This window comes from Drosophila montana, unplaced genomic scaffold (genome assembly GCF_035044405.1).
Source record: "Drosophila montana isolate Dmon_TW-CO22-7 unplaced genomic scaffold, ASM3504440v1 contig_1083_1, whole genome shotgun sequence".
Classification (NCBI taxonomy): Eukaryota; Metazoa; Arthropoda; class Insecta; order Diptera; family Drosophilidae; genus Drosophila; species Drosophila montana.
This window is the reverse complement of record NW_026996074.1, coordinates 1,163,370-1,186,306: the sequence shown is the minus strand read 5'-3', so window position 1 is coordinate 1,186,306 and position 22,937 is coordinate 1,163,370. Positions and strand designations below refer to the sequence as shown.

The 22,937-nt window shown below is 37.9% G+C and overlaps 2 protein-coding genes across 3 annotated transcripts in view; both read right to left on the bottom strand.

Moving 5' to 3' along the window:
• The window catches only part of LOC135432311 (uncharacterized), a 68,214-nt gene that overhangs the window by 21,756 nt on the left and 23,521 nt on the right, over positions 1-22,937 (bottom strand). The gene's annotated exons all lie outside the window — the stretch shown is intronic.
• LOC135435638 (uncharacterized) lies at positions 37-22,875 on the bottom strand. The gene is made up of 2 exons (XM_064692835.1): positions 22,429-22,875; positions 37-132 (listed from the first exon to the last, which is right to left on the bottom strand). Exons 1-2 carry the CDS (start codon positions 22,818-22,820, stop codon positions 51-53), a joined length of 474 nt encoding a protein of 157 aa, XP_064548905.1. The 5' UTR covers positions 22,821-22,875; the 3' UTR covers positions 37-50.

The window sequence follows — 22,937 nt, the reverse complement described above, 5'->3', positions numbered from 1 at the left end:
ATCGCAAAGTACAACCTAAGCCTTGGATGTATAGGCTGTGAACGCGTCGATCACAAAGACTTGAGATTTTGACCGTAGGTCCTCCTAGTGCCCGTGCACTTTTGATTCTTGCATTCGCCTGTAACGATAGTTCTGTCAAGAAAAACGTAGAAAAATTAAACTAATTCAAATGACAAAAAGAAAAACAAGTAAGAGGTTCTAGTCGCTCGTTTTCTTAAGTAGAATAAAAATAAATTAAATAATAAAAAAATGTTTTTTTTTGGCAGGGTTCGAACTCGAAACTGACCGCATTACTCAATGCCGCCTTCATTCAACAGCCACACCAGACAAAAAAAATAGTTTCCTCGGTAGGGTTCGAATTCGCTACAAACAGCCACACCGATAATTGAGTTTAAATGAGAAAATAAGCAATTAAAATAGCAGCACAGAAAACAATCCAATCGCAATTGCAATGCTGTTGGTAGAATTCAAAGCAGACGCACATGAATATGTGTGTGTACATGTACACAGAAATTCTTGGAATTTGCGCTTGCTGCTGCTAACACGTGCGCACATAACTTTTGTGTTTCTTAACCGATCTTATAGAAATGACAGTACATCTTATTGTGCCATAGAATATTTGTGTATTCTCAAAAGGTCAATTACATATAAATTGTGGCTTAAATTGGTAGGTAATACAAATGGGTTATTAACATGATTTATAGCTTTTCGGTGGTAGCAGGGGGGTGGCGATAGGTATAAAATGAAAGATACTTGATATATATATACTATTCTAGAAGCAACATATCAAGTTTGGTGACTCTAGCTCTTATTATTTACCCAATTTGCTCAAAAACAGGATTTCGATATCGATTACTTGGAAACGGGGCAAGTTATCGAATATCGGAAACAAACTCGATCTGAGCGGGGACTAGGAGGACCTACAGCTAAAATTTCAAGTCGCTAGCTCTTATAGGTTCTGAGATCCTTGCGTTCATACATACGGACGGACGGACGGACAGACTCTTCGGATCGACTCTTCTTTTGATGCTGATCAAGAATATATATACTTTATGGGTTCGGAGATGCTTCGTTCTGCCTGTTACATACATTTGTTTAGGGTATAATAAAGACTTTCATGTAAAATCAAAATTTAAAATACCATCATTGGGACAAAAAGGGAGGATTGTTTAGCTTTATGAAGAGTTTGCAACACAAAGAAAAAGACAAACAAGCCTAAGTAGCAATTGCACAACCAAGTGGATGTTTTGCAATTATGTTGACGAACTGTGTAAATTAAAAAGATGATAGTATCAATTCATCACTAACCATACAGCACTCAAAGCATACGGCTCTTGTATTGTTCTCTGAGCAAGTGAGCGATTCTCGGACCCGAACAAAAAAGAATTCGACGGCGGACCAGAACTAAAGAAAATGAATGGTCAACAACATTTGTTCTTGCTTTCTTTATGTTGTATGGTTAGTGATATCATTCATATTGGATTCGGGAACCTCAGGATTCGGGAACCTCAGAACCTATATAACACTCGAAACCCTGGAAAATAAGGAGACTACATTAATGCTTCTGCCAACAATGCATCAATCTTAATGAAAATATTACCCAGGAAAATGTGCTATATCAAAGATGCAGGATGTTGGTATGAAAATTCAACTTAATTCAATACGTGTCAACTAATGTACCTCTATGTTGGTAATGGAAGAGAATAGTTGTCTGAAATGCGACATAATTGTGTAGGAAAAGGCATACGCTACCATTTCCAGTCCCGCATACACTACAATTACATGGAGTATCCGAACACATGATTAGATCCATAACGGAGAAGGACATAATATAGATTAGTGGGGCTTATTTGAATAAATGTTTTTGAAGTGATGCTGTTTTACCAGCAACATATTTAATAGATAGAATTAAACAGATATTAATTAATAGAATTCGAAGTAGAGCATTACGGGATGGGAAAACTCCATTTGAAATGTGGCACAGAAAGCCTAATTTTAAATATTTAAGAAACAACGGTAATTGTTCATAATAAAATGAGAAAACATAAATTCGATGATTCGATTCGATAATTCATTGAAAGGTATACTTATTACTTGCTACGAACCAAATGGCTATAGGTTGTTTAAACGAGTGTCCTTATTATTTAATACATAAAATTATGAAAACTTCATTGGCGTTATTAGAGCCTGAAGCTAAGAAGAAAGGTGTTAATAGAGGAAATAGTGTTCTTAGTAAAAATTAAAAATAATTTTAATTTACAATATTATTTAAGAAAATACACTAGGAGAAAAGAAAGAAGTTATTTAGGATAAAGAGATAGGGATGGAAAATCACCGAACCGGTGATGGAAATTTTATGGCCAGTCCAAGGCAAGCTATGCCCCTACTCATAGCTGGGAAGGTCAGTGAGTTCCTGAAGGTATCCTGAAAGCAACGATTTTATCAGGGGGAGAGAAAGTTCGGTGGAGAAAATGTGAAATTTGTAATTTTTGCATAGTACACGAAACGAGATGTGCATAGCGTAATCTGTTGTGCACGTAGGTAGGAATGAGGAGCGGTAATTCCTGGTAGGTCTGGATGAGAAGAGAATTGAAGACGCCATTGCAGAAAAGAAGAATCTATGTCGCCAACAATCAACTTAAAACAACACCGAAGATTGTCCTACGGTTGGTTAACGACGGAAGATCAAGGAAAAGCCTGCTGGAGTAGGATGGCAACCGAAGATTGGGATCCCAATTTAAACCTCGTAAGGCAAAAAGAAGAAATTGCTGCTGAACTGACACAATACGATCCTGGCTATTGTAATACTGCGGATTCCAGATGCAAGAGCAGTATTCATGGATAACTGTTAATATACGTTGCAATGCTGTATTGTCGGTTGTATAACTGACAAGATAAGGTATAGTACGATTGAAAATCATAAACATACACTTTGAACAATTTAGATGCAATTGATTGGCCGAACACCAAAGTTGCATAGCGTTCAGATCATCTTGTAGACGAGAGTGATGTGGGAGATCAATGTATGAAAGAATAAGTTTCACATCATCCGCATACAGACGTTCTCGGGCATGTGGTATTTCAAGGGAGATCCTTAATAAAAAGAGGAAAGAGTAAAAGTCCAAGATGACTAGCTTGAGGAACACCAGAAATAACGTGACCGGCTTTGAGGTAGTCAGCCTCAGCATGACTCTTTGCGTCCTACCTTTTAAGTAAGAAAAAGGCCAACCCAAGAGAGACGGACGGAAACCTAAACAGTTAAGTTTAAGAAGTAAAATATCATGGTGCACGTCAGTCAGTGTTAATGACATCAGCTTGTACTTCAGAAAGGAAAGCATAATTTACCAAGGCAAGTCAATTCACGTAGGTTGGCCGTAATTGACCGATTATTTACGAATCCATTTTTAAAAGGGGAGACGACTGATTTACAGGAATGCTGCAAAGTCCAAGTAATTTTTTGTATACCCTGAACCCATTAAAAAAGGGTAAAAAGGTATCGGGTCCGCCAAATAACTTTTTTTTTTTTGAAATTGCTATAAAAAAAAAACTACTGAATATTTTCTCTATTATTTTTTTTTTTTTAAAATACAATCCCTCCGGTTAATAATGGAAAATAATTTGGCTGCCTAGGCTGGCCATGCAGTAGCCTACACGATCGGTCCAATTTTTAAGCACATTATCGATTGTGTGCAGCTGTATTTCACCAATGGCTTCACGAATATTGTCCTTTAAAGCGTCAATTGTCTCTGGCTTGTCGGCGTAATACTTATCTTTGAGGGCACCCCACAAATAATAGTCCAACGGTGTCAAATCGCAACTCCGAGGTGGTCAAACGACATCAGCTCTGCGGCTGATAATGCGATCTTCAAAAACAGGGCGCAAAACATCGAGTGTAACTTCGGCTGTGTGGCACGTAGCGCCGTCCTGTTGAAACCAAATGTTGCCAATATCCTCCTCTTCAATATTTGTGAACAAAAATTCGTTCAACATGGCCCGATAACGATCGCCATTGACTGTAACGGCCACTCCTTGCTCATTTTTGAAGAAAAATGGCCCAATTATGCCTCTGGACCAAAATCCGCACCAAACAGTGACTCGTTTTGGGTGAATCGGCTTTTTAATGTATGCGTGCGGGTTTTCTGTGCCTCAAATGCGACAATTTTGCTTGCTTACATACCCGCCACGATCAAAATGAGCTTCATCTGAAAAGATGATTTTTTTCGCACACATTCTGCAACATTACCATGATTTTCAAAGTAATGTCGCAATATTTCCCAGCGTTGTTCAAGCGTATACACAACCATATTTGTTCAGCGGAAGGATGAGTCTAATTATCTGTCAAATCAGACCTGAGCTAAGTGTTACCATTCACGAAATAAGCACTAGTTGAAAAAAAATTTAGATTGCGGACCCGTTATAATGTATTTGTGCAAATGTATGTAACAGGAAGAAGGAAGCATCTCCGACCCCATAAAGTATATATATTCTTGATCAGAATCAATAGCCGAGTCGATCTAGCCATGTCCGTCTGTCTTGTCAGTCTGTCCGTACATCCGTCCTTCGATCCGTACATCCGTTTGTCTGTACATCTGTCTGTCCGTCCGTCTGGTTGTCCGTCGGTTCTTCTGTCCGTACATCCGTCCGTCCGTCTGTATGAACACAAAGATTTCAGAACCTTTAAGAGCTAGAGTCTTAAAATTTGGAGCGTAGGTCCTCCTAGTGCCCACTCAGTACGAGTATCGATAACTTGCCCCGTTTTCAAGTTTTCATTTTATAGCTATCGGCGCTACCACATATCTATAAATCAAGTAAATAAACCAATTTGTATTGACCACCAATGTGAGCTACAATTTTAATGCAATTGACTTTTTCAGAATATACAAGTATACTATAGCACAATAAGATCTACAATTGAAAATTTCATCAAGATCGGTTTAGAAACACATAACTTATTATAGAAAACATGTGGTTATATATATACATATGTATATTGACGTGCCAGCGGCAGCTATCGCGAAGTGCAAGAATTTCTGTATACATGTACACACACACATTTACGCGCGTTTTTATTGAATTCTATCAACATCATTGCAATTGCGATTGTATTGTTTTCTGTGCTGTGTGTATATGCTGCTATTTTAATTGTTTTTTTTTTCAGTAGCGATTAGTTGGTGGTTTCGCTGTTCAGTAGAGGCGGCGCCAAGTAGCGTAATCTACCACGAGTTCGAGTCCTGTAGATTTTTTTTTTAAATTTATTTTTATTACTACTGAAGCAGTGCTAGAAGGTGGTACAGAGGAATCATGGACAGATCAATTTTTCCAGAATGCCTCATAGATTTAGGCATCATCATTTCGTTCATAAAAAAAAGTTGCGTTTCTAAAGGAGTAGATCTCCAGCCAGACGATGTTTTGTATTTTGGGCTAAATGATAGCCGATTAAATGCATTTGAAAAAGTTTTATATTATGTTTTTAAAGAATTATTAAGAATCAGTTTTCATATAATAGTGGTGGCTGACGAGTCTATGAGGAGGGTAGTAGTATTGGGCAGAGATTTTATGGAGGCTTGTGATTTAAATATTAACATGAGCACTCTGAAAATTATTTCTGTAGAGTAGACTGAGAACCAAATAAATAAGCATATGAATAATACAGAAAATAACGTGACACCAAAAGTAAAAAATCAGCCAAGCAAGCATTTAAGTAATGTAAAAGTAGGGTATTAGAGAGTAAATTGTTCGCAGAAAAGATGTTAGACAATAATTTTTTGGATACTATTATTTATTTATTATTGGAAAGTAAATTGTTAGAAAATAATTTGTTGGGTACCGAACTGTTAGGAAGTAGATTGTTAGGTAGAAAATTGTTGGAGAAAGAACGAATGGAAACAGAAAAGGTTAGTACAATTTAAGAATGATTTTGAAAAAAGCATGTTGCTCATAATCATTTTAGACACAGACACAATAGAAAGAAGAACAAATAAAACATGATGATAAAGAAAAGTTCATACAGTTGCTCGAAGATCGGATGAGCCTAAGGGAAATGAAAATCGCAATGGAAAAAGCGAAAGTATTTAGTTGTCCGGCAAGGCGATTTTAATACGCGGAAAAGGGAAAATTGAAACCAATGTTAGATGAATACTTAAGGGATGGTATCATTCAGCCCAGCAGTTCTGAATATGCATCACCGATTGTGTTAGTTAAGAAAAAAACTGAGGATTAAAGATAACTATACACTGCCGTTAATAGATTATTTGTTGGACAGACTTGTGTAGAAAAGGTATTTACCAAGCTAGATTTAAAAAATGGATATTTTCATGTATTTGTTGACAATAAATCCATAAAGTATACATCTGTTGAACCTCCTTTTGGACAATTTGAGATTTTAAGGATGCCGATGGGATTAATAAGTAATTCAAAGATTTATCGGTAGTACATTTTTAGATATGATTCGAGATAATAACGTAGTTGCATAAATGGACTACATTATGATAGCAAAGTTAGAACAATAAATATGAACATTTGCCAGTCTTAAGAGAGTATTTAAGCGGTTAGTTGAGAACAAACTAGAGTTGAGGTTAGACAAATGTGAGCTTATGCAAGACTAAGTTAAATACTTAGAATTTCAAATATCAAAGGAAAGTGTAAAAGCCGACGATAAAGGGCTGAAGGCGATAAAGAACTTCCCCATTCCAGATATAACTTAAGCGGTACAACATTTTCTTTTTTCATACTTTAAAAGATTTATTAAATTAAAGATTTGTTTTAATTAAGAAACCAATGTAAGATTTACAAAAAAAAATAGAGTATTTACATTCAAAGAAAAAGAGCTAAATTGTTGTTCGTACTTGAAAGAAAAACTGTTGGAAGCGCCGGTGTTATCAATTTACGAATATAAAGATGACATTGAGCTGCATTGTGATACAAAAGCTTTATGATTTGCAGCAGTATTGCTACAAAAAAGCAAGATGGCATATGGCATCCCCTATTCTATTTTTCTAAGCGTACAACGGAAGCGGATGCGAAAATCCGCAGTTTTGAGTTGGAGACGCTGCGTTGCCAAATTATGATAGACCGTATTTCTGACTTTAACGCTAAACAAGGTAGAGCTAAACCCGAGCATTGCGAGGTGGGCGTTAGAGTTGCAAAATTTGATTATGAGTTAGTTCATAGAGCTAGTAAACAAATGCAACACGTGGATGCGTTATCAAGAGTTAATAATACGATAATGATAAAAGATTCGAATAGTTTTGAAACGAACTTAGTATGAGTCAGACTAAAGATAAAGAAGTACAAGAAGTTATGAAATTGTTAGAAAAAGGCGAGCTTAAATAGTTTGAGATGAGGAATGGAGTAGTGTATCAGAAGACTAATGAAAATAGATTATTATTTTATGTACCTGAAAGAATGGAGAACCACGTTTTGTATAAATAGCATGACGATCTCGGGCATATTGGTAAACACAAAATGTTAGCCGCCATTGGGAAATCATACTGGTTTCCTTACATTTTTTATACCTTGAACCCATTGAAAATGGGTAAAAAGGGAATAATGTATTTGTGCAAATGTATGTAACAGGCAGAAGGAAGCATCTCCGACCCCATAAAGTATATATATTCTTGATCAGCATCAAGAGCCGAGTCGATTTAGCCATGTCCGTCTGTCTGTCCGCCTGTCCGTCCGTCCGTCTGTCCGTATGTGAACGCAAGGATCTCAGATCTCATAAGAGCTGTAGGTCCTCCTAGTCCATGCGCAGATCGAGTTTGTTTCTGACAATCGATAATTTGCCCCGTTTCCAAGTAATTGATAAAAATTGATATCGAAATCTTGTTTTTTGAGCAATTTTGGTAAATAATAAGAGTCACCAAAAATGACATGTAGCTTCTAGAATAGAATATATATATCAAGTATCTTTTATTTTATAGCTATCGCCACCTCCCCGCTACCACCTACAAGCTATAAATCATGTTAGTAAACCAACTAGCCATGTCCGTCTGTCCGTCTGTCTGTTTCTATGCGAACTAGTCTCTCAGTTTTAAAGCTATCTTTATGAAACTTTGAAGAATTCCTTCTTTCTGTTGCACGCAGTTCATATGTCAAAACCAGCTGGATCGGACCACTATATCATATAGCTGCCATAGGAACGATCGGTCGAAAAGTAGGTTCTTGTATGAGAAACATTTTTGTTTTTCAAGATATCTTGACCAAACTCGGAATTTATTAGTTTTACTACGCTCCCCATATATATGCAAAATCCTATTAAGATCGGACAACTATATCATATAGCTGCCATAGGAAAGATCGGTCGAAAATTAAGTTTTTGTATGGAAAATTTTTATGTGTTTCAAGATATCTTGACCAAAATCGGTATTTATTAGTTTTACTACGCTCCCCATATATATGCAAAATCCTATTAAGATCGGACAACTATATCATATAGTTGCCATAGGAACGATCGGTCGAAAATTATGCTGTTGTATGGAATTTTTTTTGTTTTTCAAGATATCTTGACCAAACTCGGCATTTATTAGTGTTACTATGCTCCCTCCACTTATGCAAAATCTTATTCACATCGGGCTACTATATCATATAGCTGCCGTAGGAACGATCGGTCGAAAATTAAGTTGTTGTATGGAAACCTGTTTTGTTTTTCAAGATTTCTTAACCATACTCGGCATTAACTATTTTCCCTGTGCTTCTTAGATACGGGCAAAGCACTATGAGCATTTTGAAAAGGTTGGGTCTGCAAGGGTATTAAATCTTCGGCGTGCCGAAGATAGCACTTCTTTCTCGTTTTTATTTAAAATCTTCCTGCTTGTTGGGCAATAATTAAATTTTTTCTGTAAACGTTGGTAATGCATGTATCCTTGTGTCTGTTTAGCGTGGAGTTAGACATCTACTCTTTGGGAGAGGTCAAGTGGGTGTGTTCTTTTGAGCCGTCTCGTTGTTGAGCTGTTTTCCAATAGGTTGGTGGCAAGATTGTTTGGGTGGCTGCCTAGTCTGACGATGTAGCGATCTCTTAACTTGGCAATTACCTCTTTTATCCAAGGAATATTTAGCTCTGAATTGTGGTATTTTCATGGTAAATATGCTCGATAGATAAAATTCGCAGAGCTTTATTTTGAAACCGTTGAATATTGCTCAGGTTGCTCCTGCTGGCGGTACCCCAAAGATGGATGCAGTAAGTCCATGTTGGCTTGATAATTGTTTTATACACTAACAGCTTGACACAAAGCTTCAATTTGGAGTGCCTGACGATCAGCCAGTAATATTGTTTCAGCTTGTTTTCAGCCTGCTTCCTATTGCGCGAGTGTTATGCCTAGATAATTCGGCGTTGAGCTCACCGGAATCAGTAATCCATCTAGGAAAAAAAAGGAGGGGGGGGGGTCAGTTTCCTTTGCGCAGCGTGAAGGTGGTATGGGTGGATTTTTCCTGGTTTACCGCAATGTTTCACCTTTTCAACCAGCTGTCCAGGAAGTCCAAAGAGAGGCTCTCATCCGGGCTGACAGGCATGTCGGCTGTGTACACTGTGTATAGTCCTTGCGGGACTCCGGCTCTGATGCTCCTAGCAGACGAGGTAGCGTCACCGCACTTGGTGTAAAACTGTCTGCAGGAGATGTTGCATTTATGAAATTTATTGTAGGATGCTGGTAAGTTTGCCTTGAGTTTGTGCAGTAGTGCGGAGTGCCATACCCTATCAATGGCTTGCTTCACGTCGAGCATGACCGCATTGCAGTACTTCTTTTCTTCGAATGCCTGTATTATTCGCTCTATGGTAAAGTTCCGGTGTTCCGTGGAGGCTCCTGAAGCCGAACTGATGGTCTGGGATCAAACCAGCCTCGTTCAATACTGGCAGCACTCTACGTAAAAAACACTCTTTCGAGAATTTTAGAGAGAGTCGCCAGTAAACTTAAGGGACGATAGGAGGAGAGATCGGCCTTAGGTTTACCAGGCTTTGGTATGAAAATTACCTCAGCTCGTTTCCACTGGGAAATGTCCAATCTCAACGGTTAATTACGTTGGTCAGCAACTGGATACAAATTTTAGGAAACCTTTTTATCGCCCTTGCGTCGATGCCATCGTGTCCAGGCGCCTTTTTTGGGTTGAGTAGAGCAACCTCGTTCTCAATCTAATCCAGGGACGCTGGAGCGATCTGTGTGTCACCCACACTTGGCAGCTCCAAGAAATGGATAGTGTCCGCTTTGTCCGCCAATGAGCAGCGATCAAACGGCGTGATTGATTCATGAAGGTAGTCTTCAAAAGGCATCTGCTTTTTCTTGGTCTAATCGGCACCAGTCCCCGTTTGCTTTTCGGACCACAGCTGCCCTTCTAATAGGCTATTTAATATTGATGGTTCTCCTGGTTCGAGATCATCGAGGAACCTATCAAAGGTGCTCTTCCTCAAGTTTTGCAGTAGCTCCTTTAGGCGTTTTGTGGCTCTGTTGAGGTGGTTTTTATCCCATGGGCTGCGGATAGATAACAAACTACGCCTGAGTCGCCTTTTTTTCCGCAACAAGAGCGGCTACCTCGGGAGTCCAAAGATAAAGGTCTCTTGCTGGCGTTCCAGGGTTGAAGCTGTTTCTCGGGGTAGCTATCTCTGCGGCATTGTGCATTTCCTGGGTTAGGCCTGCTACTACGCTGTCAATGTCGTCGGCGGAGGAAAGTGTGGCGTTAGGGTTGACCCTGGTTAGCAGCCGTGTTTTTTATCTGTCTATGTCTATGTTGTTTTTAATCAGCCTTTTGCGCGCCGCTTTTTCTCGACCTGGGTGTTGATATGTGGTATGTGGCAGCTGAGTCCGTTTTTCTGAATGCATCGGAGAAGAGCTTGGCCTTTGGAGTTATTGATTCGCGTGTCCCACCAGGAGTGTTTGGCATTGAAATCGCCTCCAATTATAAATCTGGGGCCAAGGCTTTCTAAAAGCTGACTAAGTTCGTTGTCCCTAACGTTATACCTGAGGTCTCCGAGCGGGCTGGGCAGCCTGACCTGTTCATATTGCACCCAGTCCTGTTGGTATACTGGCTTTAATATATTTTATTCCCTTTTTAATTATCACTGCAGGTCCGCCTCGGGCTCTACCGTTTGGGTGGTTGGTGTAAATAATATCGAAGCCATTGATAAAGAAGTACGATTTCTGGGAGAAGTGAGTTTCTGATATTAGGAGTATATCCGTGTTGGTGGTCTTCATAAAGTGTTCGACCTCTGGCCTGCTATTGTACAGGTCGTTTGCAATCCAGATGGTGAGGTTCAGCCTTACTTGCATAGCTTACTAACAACAGTGGCTAGCATTTGCGTCATCTGGCTAGGTTTCCTTACATGAAAGCCAAAGTTATGGGTCCTTTTGAAAAATGTATAGCATTGTTTAAAATGTATAGCATATTCCCCTTAGACAGGAAAGTAAGGTGGGATATTACACACTATTACACCCTAGGGAAGCAAACCATTTGACTTAATCCACATTGATCATTACGACCCAGTATATAACAGTAGAGCAAAGAAATATGTATTGGCAATAGTAGATGGTTTTAAAAAATGTGTTTGACTGTATAAAACAAAAACAAGAAATAGCAGGGAGGTTATAAGCTCATTATAAGATTATATTCGATCATATAGCTGGCCGAGAAGTATAGATCCCATGATAGCAAACCTAACTGAACCTGAAAGTGGACAACATTAGGATAGGATTATCGAAAAAGATGAGTATTGAACACCACTAAGCATTGTAGCATTAAACAGTTTCCTAGTGCAATGTTATTTGGATTAGCGCAGAAAGGAGAGGGTAGTGCTGGATTAATGGAAAAGTTAGAGGAAATGAGACAGTTAAATACAGTTAGTGGACAAAATTTGGAAGAGATTAGAGAAAAGAAGGAACATAATCTATCAATAACGCAGGATAAGACGAACAAGTAAGAGGCTCTAGTCAGAAGTTCCCGACTCTGAGATACCCTGAACCCTCTTCTTCCAACACCAAATGCAGATCGCGCTACGCGCTAGTTTGCTTTAGCAGTAATAAAAAAAAAAGTTTTAAAAAAAATAGTTCCCCTGGTAGGGTCCGAACTCGCAACAAACCACACTACTTGCCGCCGCCTCTACTTAACAGCCACAACAATAATTCAGCCTTGATGGGAAAAAACGGATTAAAATAGTGTCACAGAAAACGATATACTCGCAATTGCAATGCTGTTGATAGAATTCAATGAAGACGCGCATCAATGTGTGTGCGCAATTTGCGCTAGCTGCCACAAGCACGAGGCCAGCCAAAACACATTGATCTTGATGAAATTTTCAACAGTAGATCTTATTATACTATAGGATATTTGTATATTCTCGAAAAGTCAATTGCATTTATATTAAGGCTATAATTGGTGGGCAGTATAAATTGGTTTATTTACTTGATTTATAGGTATTTGGTAGTAGGGGGGATGTAAAGATACAATATATATGTATATACAATTCTAGAAGCTACATGTCTAGCTCTAAAAACTTAAGATATTTGCTCAAAAACAGGATTTGTACCATTAAAATTTATAAATTTGACAATCCAATCAAATATAAGACCAGTTTTATCGATATGTATAGTTGACGGCAAGTTGACGCGCTCTTAAGTTGACAAGTAAATATCAACCAAATATCAACAAAAGCACGCGCGATACTCTTTCGCAAACAAGGCCTTGCAAATTTACAGTCGGTAGCAAAGTCTGTCAATGCTAGGGTCTGGATGTTTTTGAAATAGCTGTGCAGACAACCTGCTCACTCTTGGTGTTAGCTCAGCTTGCTCAGCCCTTAGACAAAAATACACTTTTTGTCTTTTTTACCTATTTAATCAGCCAAGGGATACTTGAATGGGATCATTAGAAACGGGAAAGCGGTAATATCTTCGGAACGCAGAAGATTTAATATTCTTATAGACAATTTCCTTACTGTTTCGCAGACAGTTTTTATACCCTGAACCCATTGAAAATGGGAATACCCATTGAAAGGGTATAATGTTTTTGTGCATTTGTATATAACAGTCAGATGGAAGCACCTCAGACCCCATAAAGTATATATATTCTTGATCAGCATCAAGCATCAGCCGAGTCGATCTAGCCATGTCCGTCCGTCCGTCCGTATGTATGAACGCAAGGATCTCAGAACCTATAAGGCTAGAGACTTGAAATTAGCTGCAGGTCCTCCTAGTCCCCGCGCAGATCGAGTTTGTCTCCGATGTTCAATAACTTGCCCCATTACCAAGTAATCGATTAAAATCGATATCGAAATCCTGTTTTTTGAGCAATTTTGGTAAATAATATGAGCTAGAGTCACCAAACTTGACATGTAGCTTCCAGAATAGCATATATATATCAAGTATCTTTCATTTTATAGTTATCAATATTTTATAATATATTTTATTCCCTTTTTAATTATCACTGCAGGTCCGCCTCGGGCTCTACCGTTTGGGTGGTTGGTGTAAATAATATCGAAGCCATTGATAAAGAAGTACGATTTCTGGGAGAAGTGAGTTTCTGATATTAGGAGTATATCCGTGTTGGTGGTCTTCATAAAGTGTTCGACCTCTGGCCTGCTATTGTACAGGTCGTTTGCAATCCAGATGGTGAGGTTCAGCCTTACTTGCATAGCTTACTAACAACAGTGGCTAGCATTTGCGTCATCTGGCTAGGTTTCCTTACATGAAAGCCAAAGTTATGGGTCCTTTTGAAAAATGTATAGCATTGTTTAAAATGTATAGCATATTCCCCTTAGACAGGAAAGTAAGGTGGGATATTACACACTATTACACCCTAGGGAAGCAAACCATTTGACTTAATCCACATTGATCATTACGACCCAGTATATAACAGTAGAGCAAAGAAATATGTATTGGCAATAGTAGATGGTTTTAAAAAATGTGTTTGACTGTATAAAACAAAAACAAGAAATAGCAGGGAGGTTATAAGCTCATTATAAGATTATATTCGATCATATAGCTGGCCGAGAAGTATAGATCCCATGATAGCAAACCTAACTGAACCTGAAAGTGGACATCATTAGGATAGGATTATCGAAAAAGATGAGTATTGAACACCACTAAGCATTGTAGCATTAAACAGTTTCCTAGTGCAATGTTATTTGGATTAGCGCAGAAAGGAGAGGGTAGTGCTGGATTAATGGAAAAGTTAGAGGAAATGAGACAGTTAAATACAGTTAGTGGACAAAATTTGGAAGAGATTAGAGAAAAGAAGGAACATAATCTATCAATAACGCAGGATAAGACGAACAAGTAAGAGGCTCTAGTCAGAAGTTCCCGACTCTGAGATACCCTGAACCCTCTTCTTCCAACACCAAATGCAGATCGCGCTACGCGCTAGTTTGCTTTAGCAGTAATAAAAAAAAAAGTTTAAAAAAAAATAGTTCCCCTGGTAGGGTCCGAACCCGCAACAAACCACACTACTTGCCGCCGCTTTTACTTAACAGCCACAACAATAATTCAGCCTTGATGGGAAAAAACGGATTAAAATAGTGTCACAGAAAACGATATACTCGCAATTGCAATGCTGTTGATAGAATTCAATGAAGACGCGCATCAATGTGTGTGCGCAATTTGCGCTAGCTGCCACAAGCACGAGGCCAGCCAAAACACATTGATCTTGATGAAATTTTCAACAGTAGATCTTATTATACTATAGGATATTTGTATATTCTCGAAAAGTCAATTGCATTTATATTAAGGCTATAATTGGTGGGCAGTATAAATTGGTTTATTTACTTGATTTATAGGTATTTGGTAGTAGGGGGGATGTAAAGATACAATATATATGTATATACAATTCTAGAAGCTACATGTCTAGCTCTAAAAACTTAAGATATTTGCTCAAAAACAGGATTTGTACCATTAAAATTTATAAATTTGACAATCCAATCAAATATAAGACCAGTTTTATCGATATGTATAGTTGACGGCAAGTTGACGCGCTCTTAAGTTGACAAGTAAATATCAACCAAATATCAACAAAAGCACGCGCGATACTCTTTCGCAAACAAGGCCTTGCAAATTTACAGTCGGTAGCAAAGTCTGTCAATGCTAGGGTCTGGATGTTTTTGAAATAGCTGTGCAGACAACCTGCTCACTCTTGGTGTTAGCTCAGCTTGCTCAGCCCTTAGACAAAAATACACTTTTTGTCTTTTTTACCTATTTAATCAGCCAAGGGATACTTGAATGGGATCATTAGAAACGGGAAAGCGGTAATATCTTCGGAACGCAGAAGATTTAATATTCTTATAGACAATTTCCTTACTGTTTCGCAGACAGTTTTTATACCCTGAACCCATTGAAAATGGGAATACCCATTGAAAGGGTATAATGTTTTTGTGCATTTGTATGTAACAGTCAGATGGAAGCACCTCAGACCCCATAAAGTATATATATTCTTGATCAGCATCAAGCATCAGCCGAGTCGATCTAGCCATGTCCGTCCGTCCGTCCGTATGTATGAACGCAAGGATCTCAGAACCTATAAGGCTAGAGACTTGAAATTAGCTGCAGGTCCTCCTAGTCCCCGCGCAGATCGAGTTTGTCTCCGATGTTCAATAACTTGCCCCATTACCAAGTAATCGATTAAAATCGATATCGAAATCCTGTTTTTTGAGCAATTTTGGTAAATAATATGAGCTAGAGTCACCAAACTTGACATGTAGCTTCCAGAATAGCATATATATATCAAGTATCTTTCATTTTATAGTTATCACCACCTCCCCGTTACTACCATACCTATAAATCAAGTAAAAACACCAATTTACGCTGCCCATCAATATAAGCCACAATTTAAATGCAATAGACTTTTTGAGAATACGCGAATATTCTCTAATACAATAAGATGTAGAAACACAGAAGTTATTAAATAAAACATGTTTTTGCTGGCCTCGAGTTTGGGGCAGCAAGCGCAAATTCCAAGAAATTCTGTATACATGTATACACACACATTGATGCGCGTCTTCTTTGAATTCTATCAACGCATTGCACAGAAAGTAATGCGGTCAGTGACAAGTTCGAACCCTACCATTTTTGTTTTTTTACTTTTTTATCTTGCTTGTTTTCTCTTTTTGGTGTGGCTGTTGAGTAGAGGTGGCAGCAAGTAATACGGTCATTTGCGAGTTCAATTAAAATAGCAGCACAGAAAACAATACAATCGCAATTGCAATCCTGTTGATAGAATTCAAAGGAAACACGCATGAATGTGTGTGTGTACATGTATACAGAAATTCTTAGAATTTGCGCAGCAGCTATGCTGCTAACAACACGTACACACTTAACTGATCTTAAATGAAATTTTCGACAGTACAATACAATATTCAAGTCTCTAGCTCTTATAGGTTCTGATATCCTTGCGTTCATACATACGGACGGGACGGACCGGACATGGCTAGATCGACTCGGCTATTGATGCTGATCAAGAATATATATACTTTATGGGGTCGGAGATGCTTCCTTCTGCCTGTTACATACATTTGCGCAAATACATTATACCCTGTTTACCCATTTTTAATGGGTTCAGGGTATAAAAACAGTTCCGCCAATAGGACTCGAACTCGGAGCTCAACCTACTTCTTGCCACAGCCTCTGCTCAACAGCCACACCAATAATTGAGTGCTGACGAAAAAAAAAACGAATTATAATACCAGCAAAGAAAACAATAAAATCGCAATTGCAATGCTGTTGATAGAATTCAAAGAAGTCGCGCATGAATGTGTGTGCGTGTACATGTATACAGAAATTCTTGGAATTTGCGCAGCAGCTATGCTGCTAACATGTGCGCACATAACTTTTGTGTTTCTTAACCGATCTTAATGAAATTTTTGACAGTACATCTTATTGTAGAATAGAATAAAGAATATTTGTGTTTTCTCAAAAATTCAATTGCAATTCAATTGTGGCTTAAATTGATGGGCAATACAAGTTGGATAATTAATTTGATTTATAGCTTTGCGGTGGTAGCGGCGAGGTGGCGATAGGTAGAAAATGAAAGATACTTGATATATATATACTATTCTAGAAGCTGCATGTCAAGTTTGGTGACTCTAGCTTATATTATTTGCCGAAATTGCTCAAAAAACAAGATTTCGATTTCTATATTTATCGATTACTTGGAAACGGGGCAAGTTATCGAATATCGGAAACAAGTTCGATTTGCGCGGGCATTAGGGGGACCTACAGCTAAAATTTCAAGTCTCTAGCTCTTATAGGTTCTGATATCCTTGCGTTCATACATACGGACAGACGGACAGACAGGCGGACATGGCTAGATCGACTCCGTTATTAATGCTGATCAAGAATATATATACTTTATGGGATCGGAGATGCTTCCTTCTGCCTGTTACATACATTTGTACAAATACAATATACCCTGTTTACCCACTTTTGATGGGTTCATGGTATATAACTGTTTTTGAAAGCTGTTAAAGACTTTTTACAACATTTTTCGCAAATTGCATTCTCCTTGATGGGAAAGGCGGATCAAAGATTTTTCTGGGGAACCTATAAAATTCGTCCGGTCGTTCTTAAAGATTTGTGCAAAGCATTTTGAATAATATTTTTTCATCCACTTTCCGCCCGTGGAAAACTTAATTCGGCCCGTACTTACTCAAATTCTTTTTGAAAATATGTTTAAATTCCTTCGAATAAAGAACCATTTGTTGGAACGATTTCCACCCATGTTAGTCTCTTGGAAAGAAGCTTGAAATAAATTCTCACAAAAATGAGTTTTATACCGATAATAAGCAAAAGAGTTTGAAATTTTCCGCCAACTTTTCACAGAAAAACGTAAATTTAAACCAACTTCTCCCAAAAAATCATTGAATCTCATTTTCCATAGAGGATGCTTGGATACTCCAAAGTGTGTGAAACAGGTCTCAAATGATTTGTCGCAAAGATCTTTAGAAATGAATTTGAATGCGAAACGTCACCAAGCAAATTGTTGACTCCCATTTATACCGAGGAGGAATGGATTTTCCGAAAAGTGTGAAAATGAATTCGAACCAAGACCTTTTAAAATGAGTTTGAGCCCGAACGTATGGTAAATAAAAAAGTTTCAGATTGGTTTTTCCAGTGGCAAGTTTTTTGGTTTACATTTTAGATAATTTTTTTACTCATTTCCGGCCCATTGAAATTTTAAATTCATACTATTTGGAGTTATTTTAAGATATTTAAATAGATAATAGATACCTACAACTTTTGATATAGTTTTCAAGACTTGCTATTTCCAAAATTGATGAAATAGGTTCATAAAGTATATATATAGAGTTTTGGAAAAAAGTTTGACGCCAATCAGAGGAAGCTTAAATCCTTTGATCTATATTTTCCACCCAGTAGGGCTGCAATTTGGAAAAATGTAAACATTATCTAAATAAAATATTTATAAAGATCTTTACAAATGAGCTTACACCTGAAATAATTATTTATTTATTTATTTAATGGTCTACAAAACGAGTGTCAGCCTAATTATATAATACATAAGGTTATAAAAATTAAATGCTAAAAGCCTAATTAGAATAGAAATATTTCTAATAGCATCACCGACACGATGGAGGTATTTTCTTTGTCCGACCAGCTATGCCCATTTCCACAACTAATGTCTGTGACGTTATTAAAACCTACAGCAACAAAGGAAGGTGTTAGTACATCGCCCATTCAACCTTTCACCAATCAATTAGTCAGTCAGAACAAACATGTTTATAAATTAACAAGAGGTTCTAGTCGGGTGCTCCCGACTAGGGGATACCCTGAACCCTCTTGTTCCAACACCAAATGCAGCTCGCGCCACGACCTCGTTTGCTTTGGTAGTAATAAAGGTAAATTAAAAAAAAAAGTTCCCTCGGCAGGGTTCGAACTCGCAACTGACCGCATTATTTGCTGCCGCCTCAACAGCCACACCAGCCAAAAAAAATTATTTATCTATGAGATAGAAGCACGGAGGTGGTGATAGCTATAAAACGAGAAAGAAGTGCTATCTTCGGCACACCGAAGATTTAATACCCTTGCAGACCCAACCTTTTCAAAATGCTTATAGTGCTTTGCCCGTATCTAAGAAGCACAGGGAAAATAGTTAATGCCGAGTATGGTTAAGATATCATGAAAAACAAAACAGGTTTCCATACAACAACTTAATTTTCGACCGATCGTCCCTATGGCAGCTATATGATATAGTAGCCCGATGTGAATAAGATTTTGCATTAGTGGAGGGAGCATAGTAAAACTAATAAATGCCGAGTTTGGTCAAGATATCTTGACAAACAAAAAAAATTCCATACAACAGCATAATTTTCGACCGATCGTTCCTATGGCAGCTATATGATATAGTTGTCCGATCTTAATAGGATTTTGCATATATATGGGGAGCGTAGTAAAACTAATAAATACCGATTTTGGTCAAGATATCTTGAAACACATAAAAATTTTCCATACAAAAACTTAATTTTCGACCGATCTTTCCTATGGCAGCTATATGATATAGTTGTCCGATCTTAATAGGATTTTGCATATATATGGGGAGCGTAGTAAAACTAATAAGTACCGAGTTTGGTCAAGATATCTTGAAAAACATAAAAATTTTCCATACAAAAACTTAATTTTCGACCGATCGTTCCTATGGCAGCTATATGATATAGTTGTCCGATCTGAATAGGATTTTGCATATATATGGGGAGCTTAGTAAAACTAATAAGTACCGAGTTTGGTCAAGATATCTTGAAAAACATAACAATTTTCCATACAAAAACTTAATTTTCGACCGATCGTTCCTATGGCAGCTATATGATATAGTTGTCCGATCTTAATAGGATTTTGCATATATATGGGGAACGTAGTAAAACTAATAAATACCAAGTTTAGTAAAGATAACTTTATAAACAAAAATGTTTTTCAAACAAGAACCTACTTTTCGACCGATCGTTCCTATGGCAGCTATATGATATAGTGGTCCGATCCAGCTGGTTTTGACATATGAACTGCGTGCAACAGAAAGAGGGACTTCTGCAAAGATTCATAAAGATAGCTTTAAAACTGAGAGACTAGTTCGCATAGAAACAGACAGACGGACAGACGGACATGGCTATATCAACTCGGCTGTTGATACTGATCAAGAATATATATACTTTATGGAGTCGGAGATGTCTCCTTCTATGCGTTACACATATATACATATATACTATTCTAGAGGCTACATGTCTAGTTTGGTGACTCTAGCTCTTATTATTTACCAAAATTGCTCAAAAAACAGGATTTCGATATCGATTTTTATCGATTATCGAATATTGGAAACAAACTCGATCTGCGCGGGCACTAGGAGGACCTACGTTCCTTATTTCATATCGCTAGCTCCTATAGGTTCTGAGATCCTGGCGTTCATACCTACGCACGGACGGACAGACAGACGGACGTGGCTAGTTCAACTCGGCTATTGATGCTGATCAAGAATATATACTTTATGGGGTCGGATATGCCGGTTACATACATTTGTACAAATACATTATACCCTTTGAATGGGTATACCCATATTTATTGGGTTCAGAGTTAATTTAGTTTACGGAGTTACAGAGCTAGAATTTCCTAGTCGAGCAGTCGACTAGAAGTTTGTATGTAAAATTGTATATAAGTCACATAATGTTTGTAGCAACACATTATTTTTAAATTTTTTTATTAATTCATTATTTATTGATTTAATTGATCTTCATCCGCATTCAACATACTTTTGAGTATATCAATTTGAGTATTGATTATAGCTCCAATTATATAAATCCGTTCCTGTTTCCGCCTAAATTGCTCCAGTTCCAAAGTTAAATCAAACTGAGTTATTTTTTTCTCAACAACAAATGTGTTGTCACTCTCCGCTTTTTGCCTGTATTTCCCAAGCAATTCCAAATCCCGTTTAATGTTTTCAGAAACAGTTTTGTTATTACGATGATAATATTTACGAAAAATATGAAACTTTTGCCACCACAAAACATAAGGAATGCACTCAGCATACATAAATTGAAAAATGCTTATGCGACGTACAGACCGTGAATCCCTCTGGTCCTTTGCAGTGGAAAAATAGTCATTGATGAGAGATACGAAAACATTTATCAACATCACTGAAATAACGAATGCCAAGATTGTAAACATGATAATGCCGAAAAGCTTGCCTCCATGAAAAAGATCTTCTGGATTAACACCCAAACTAAATCCACATGCGAAGCACATGCAAGAGACGACACTCTTGCTGAGCCGATAAAAGTTGAAACTGTTGTTGCCATTTATTGTAGAAACTGCCACCCCAAAGCCCAAAATAAAAACGAATATGACCATGGCAACACTCGCCACTGCTGCCCATGCAAGGTGCAGTGTAAAGGTAAAGAGTTGAAAGACACTGGAGAATTGTAGCACCTTCCACAAACGCAAGGTTGTAATGCAGATAAGAAAGCCAATAATCACTCTGATGAACATGTGCAAGCGAGCTGCATGTCTTAACTCAACAAACTCCATTTTACTGGCGCCCTCAATATACTTAAGAATCGACGAGACTTTCTCTTTACGTAAGATAATCAAAGTTAACAAGATGACGTTAAGCAGAAATATTCCCACGTCTATTTTGTTCCACACGCTACGAATTTCGCTTGGCTCTAACCACAACTTCACCGTTAATGCTTTAAAAAACTGTATAAACACAATGACATAAACAATAATCAAGACTATTTCCTCATCTGATAGCTGGTTATTTTCAAGTAGTGTCACGCTCTCAACTTTCACATGAGGGATTGTGCTTCCAAAGGGAGTCTGCTCTACACGCAAGGTGCATACATTCAATATGTTTGCGTCAGTGTTGTACAGTAAAAAGTCCAGAAATACCGCCGAAGTGTTGTAATTGAGCCATTTGGTGTCCTGAAGGTATTCTAGTATTTTGAGACTATTCTGTCGACTCCGAGCAAATAATACTACATATCCTTTTAGCTCGGGGTAGTTACGAAAATAACCTACATGTTCAAAGTTCAGCCAAAGGTGTTCACGAACGTTCGGATTTCTGTGAACCCATGGCTCGTAGATGCGCCAATAAATATTAGAATAAGGCAAGTCCAGGTATGGTAATTTCCACTCAGGCATATAAGATTGCTCTGAGAAGGCCGGTTCATAAACACCATAATGTTGCTCGGTCAGTCGCAATTGGCGTAGCCGCACAACTCCAAGTAGGATTGTTTGCTTGCCGTGGACCCATACCGATACACCAGTATGGTTAATTTCAGGATGAAATGCATTTATCAGCGAGGTATTAATGAATTTATACACATCGCATATATCATAAACTTCTTTCAAACCATAGTAAACAGAATGATTATCAGTGAAGAGCCTCTCTATGTTATTTTTAGTATGATACGTATGTTCATCGCAGGCTACAAATACTAAGCACACAACAAAAACAAAGTACCTTCCATAAAGCCACAGATCATGTGCTATTTGCTTGTACTTGCAATTGAGCTTCTCGTCACGATGGTTTTCCGTTATAAAGAGATGAGCACGTAGGCTTTGCAACCGCAACGTCAAATAATCTAGGCGATTGTGATGAGTGGCTTCCCAATCCGTTGCGAACTTGCGCTGACCCGGTGGCCAAATGGAGGCCTCAAGTGAGAGTAATGCAAACCTGATTGGATCACCGAATAGGTAGTGAAACATTAGCACCGCAAAGACGGTAATCAGCATTGACCTTAACTTTCCCGAGGAATGATAGTATCCGGAAAATATTGACATCGTTACCATGCACACTATTAATACAAATACTGTGGTCCAAAATAATTCAGAATGAGTTTTCTTTTCTGCCATAATGTGTATTTTGTTTTCGGAATGGAAAGCTAATGAACTGTTTTGTATTAATAAATATTTCAAATATTTTTGACATTCATGAAATTTTCATGCTTTTTTAAGATTTCCAGTATGTAC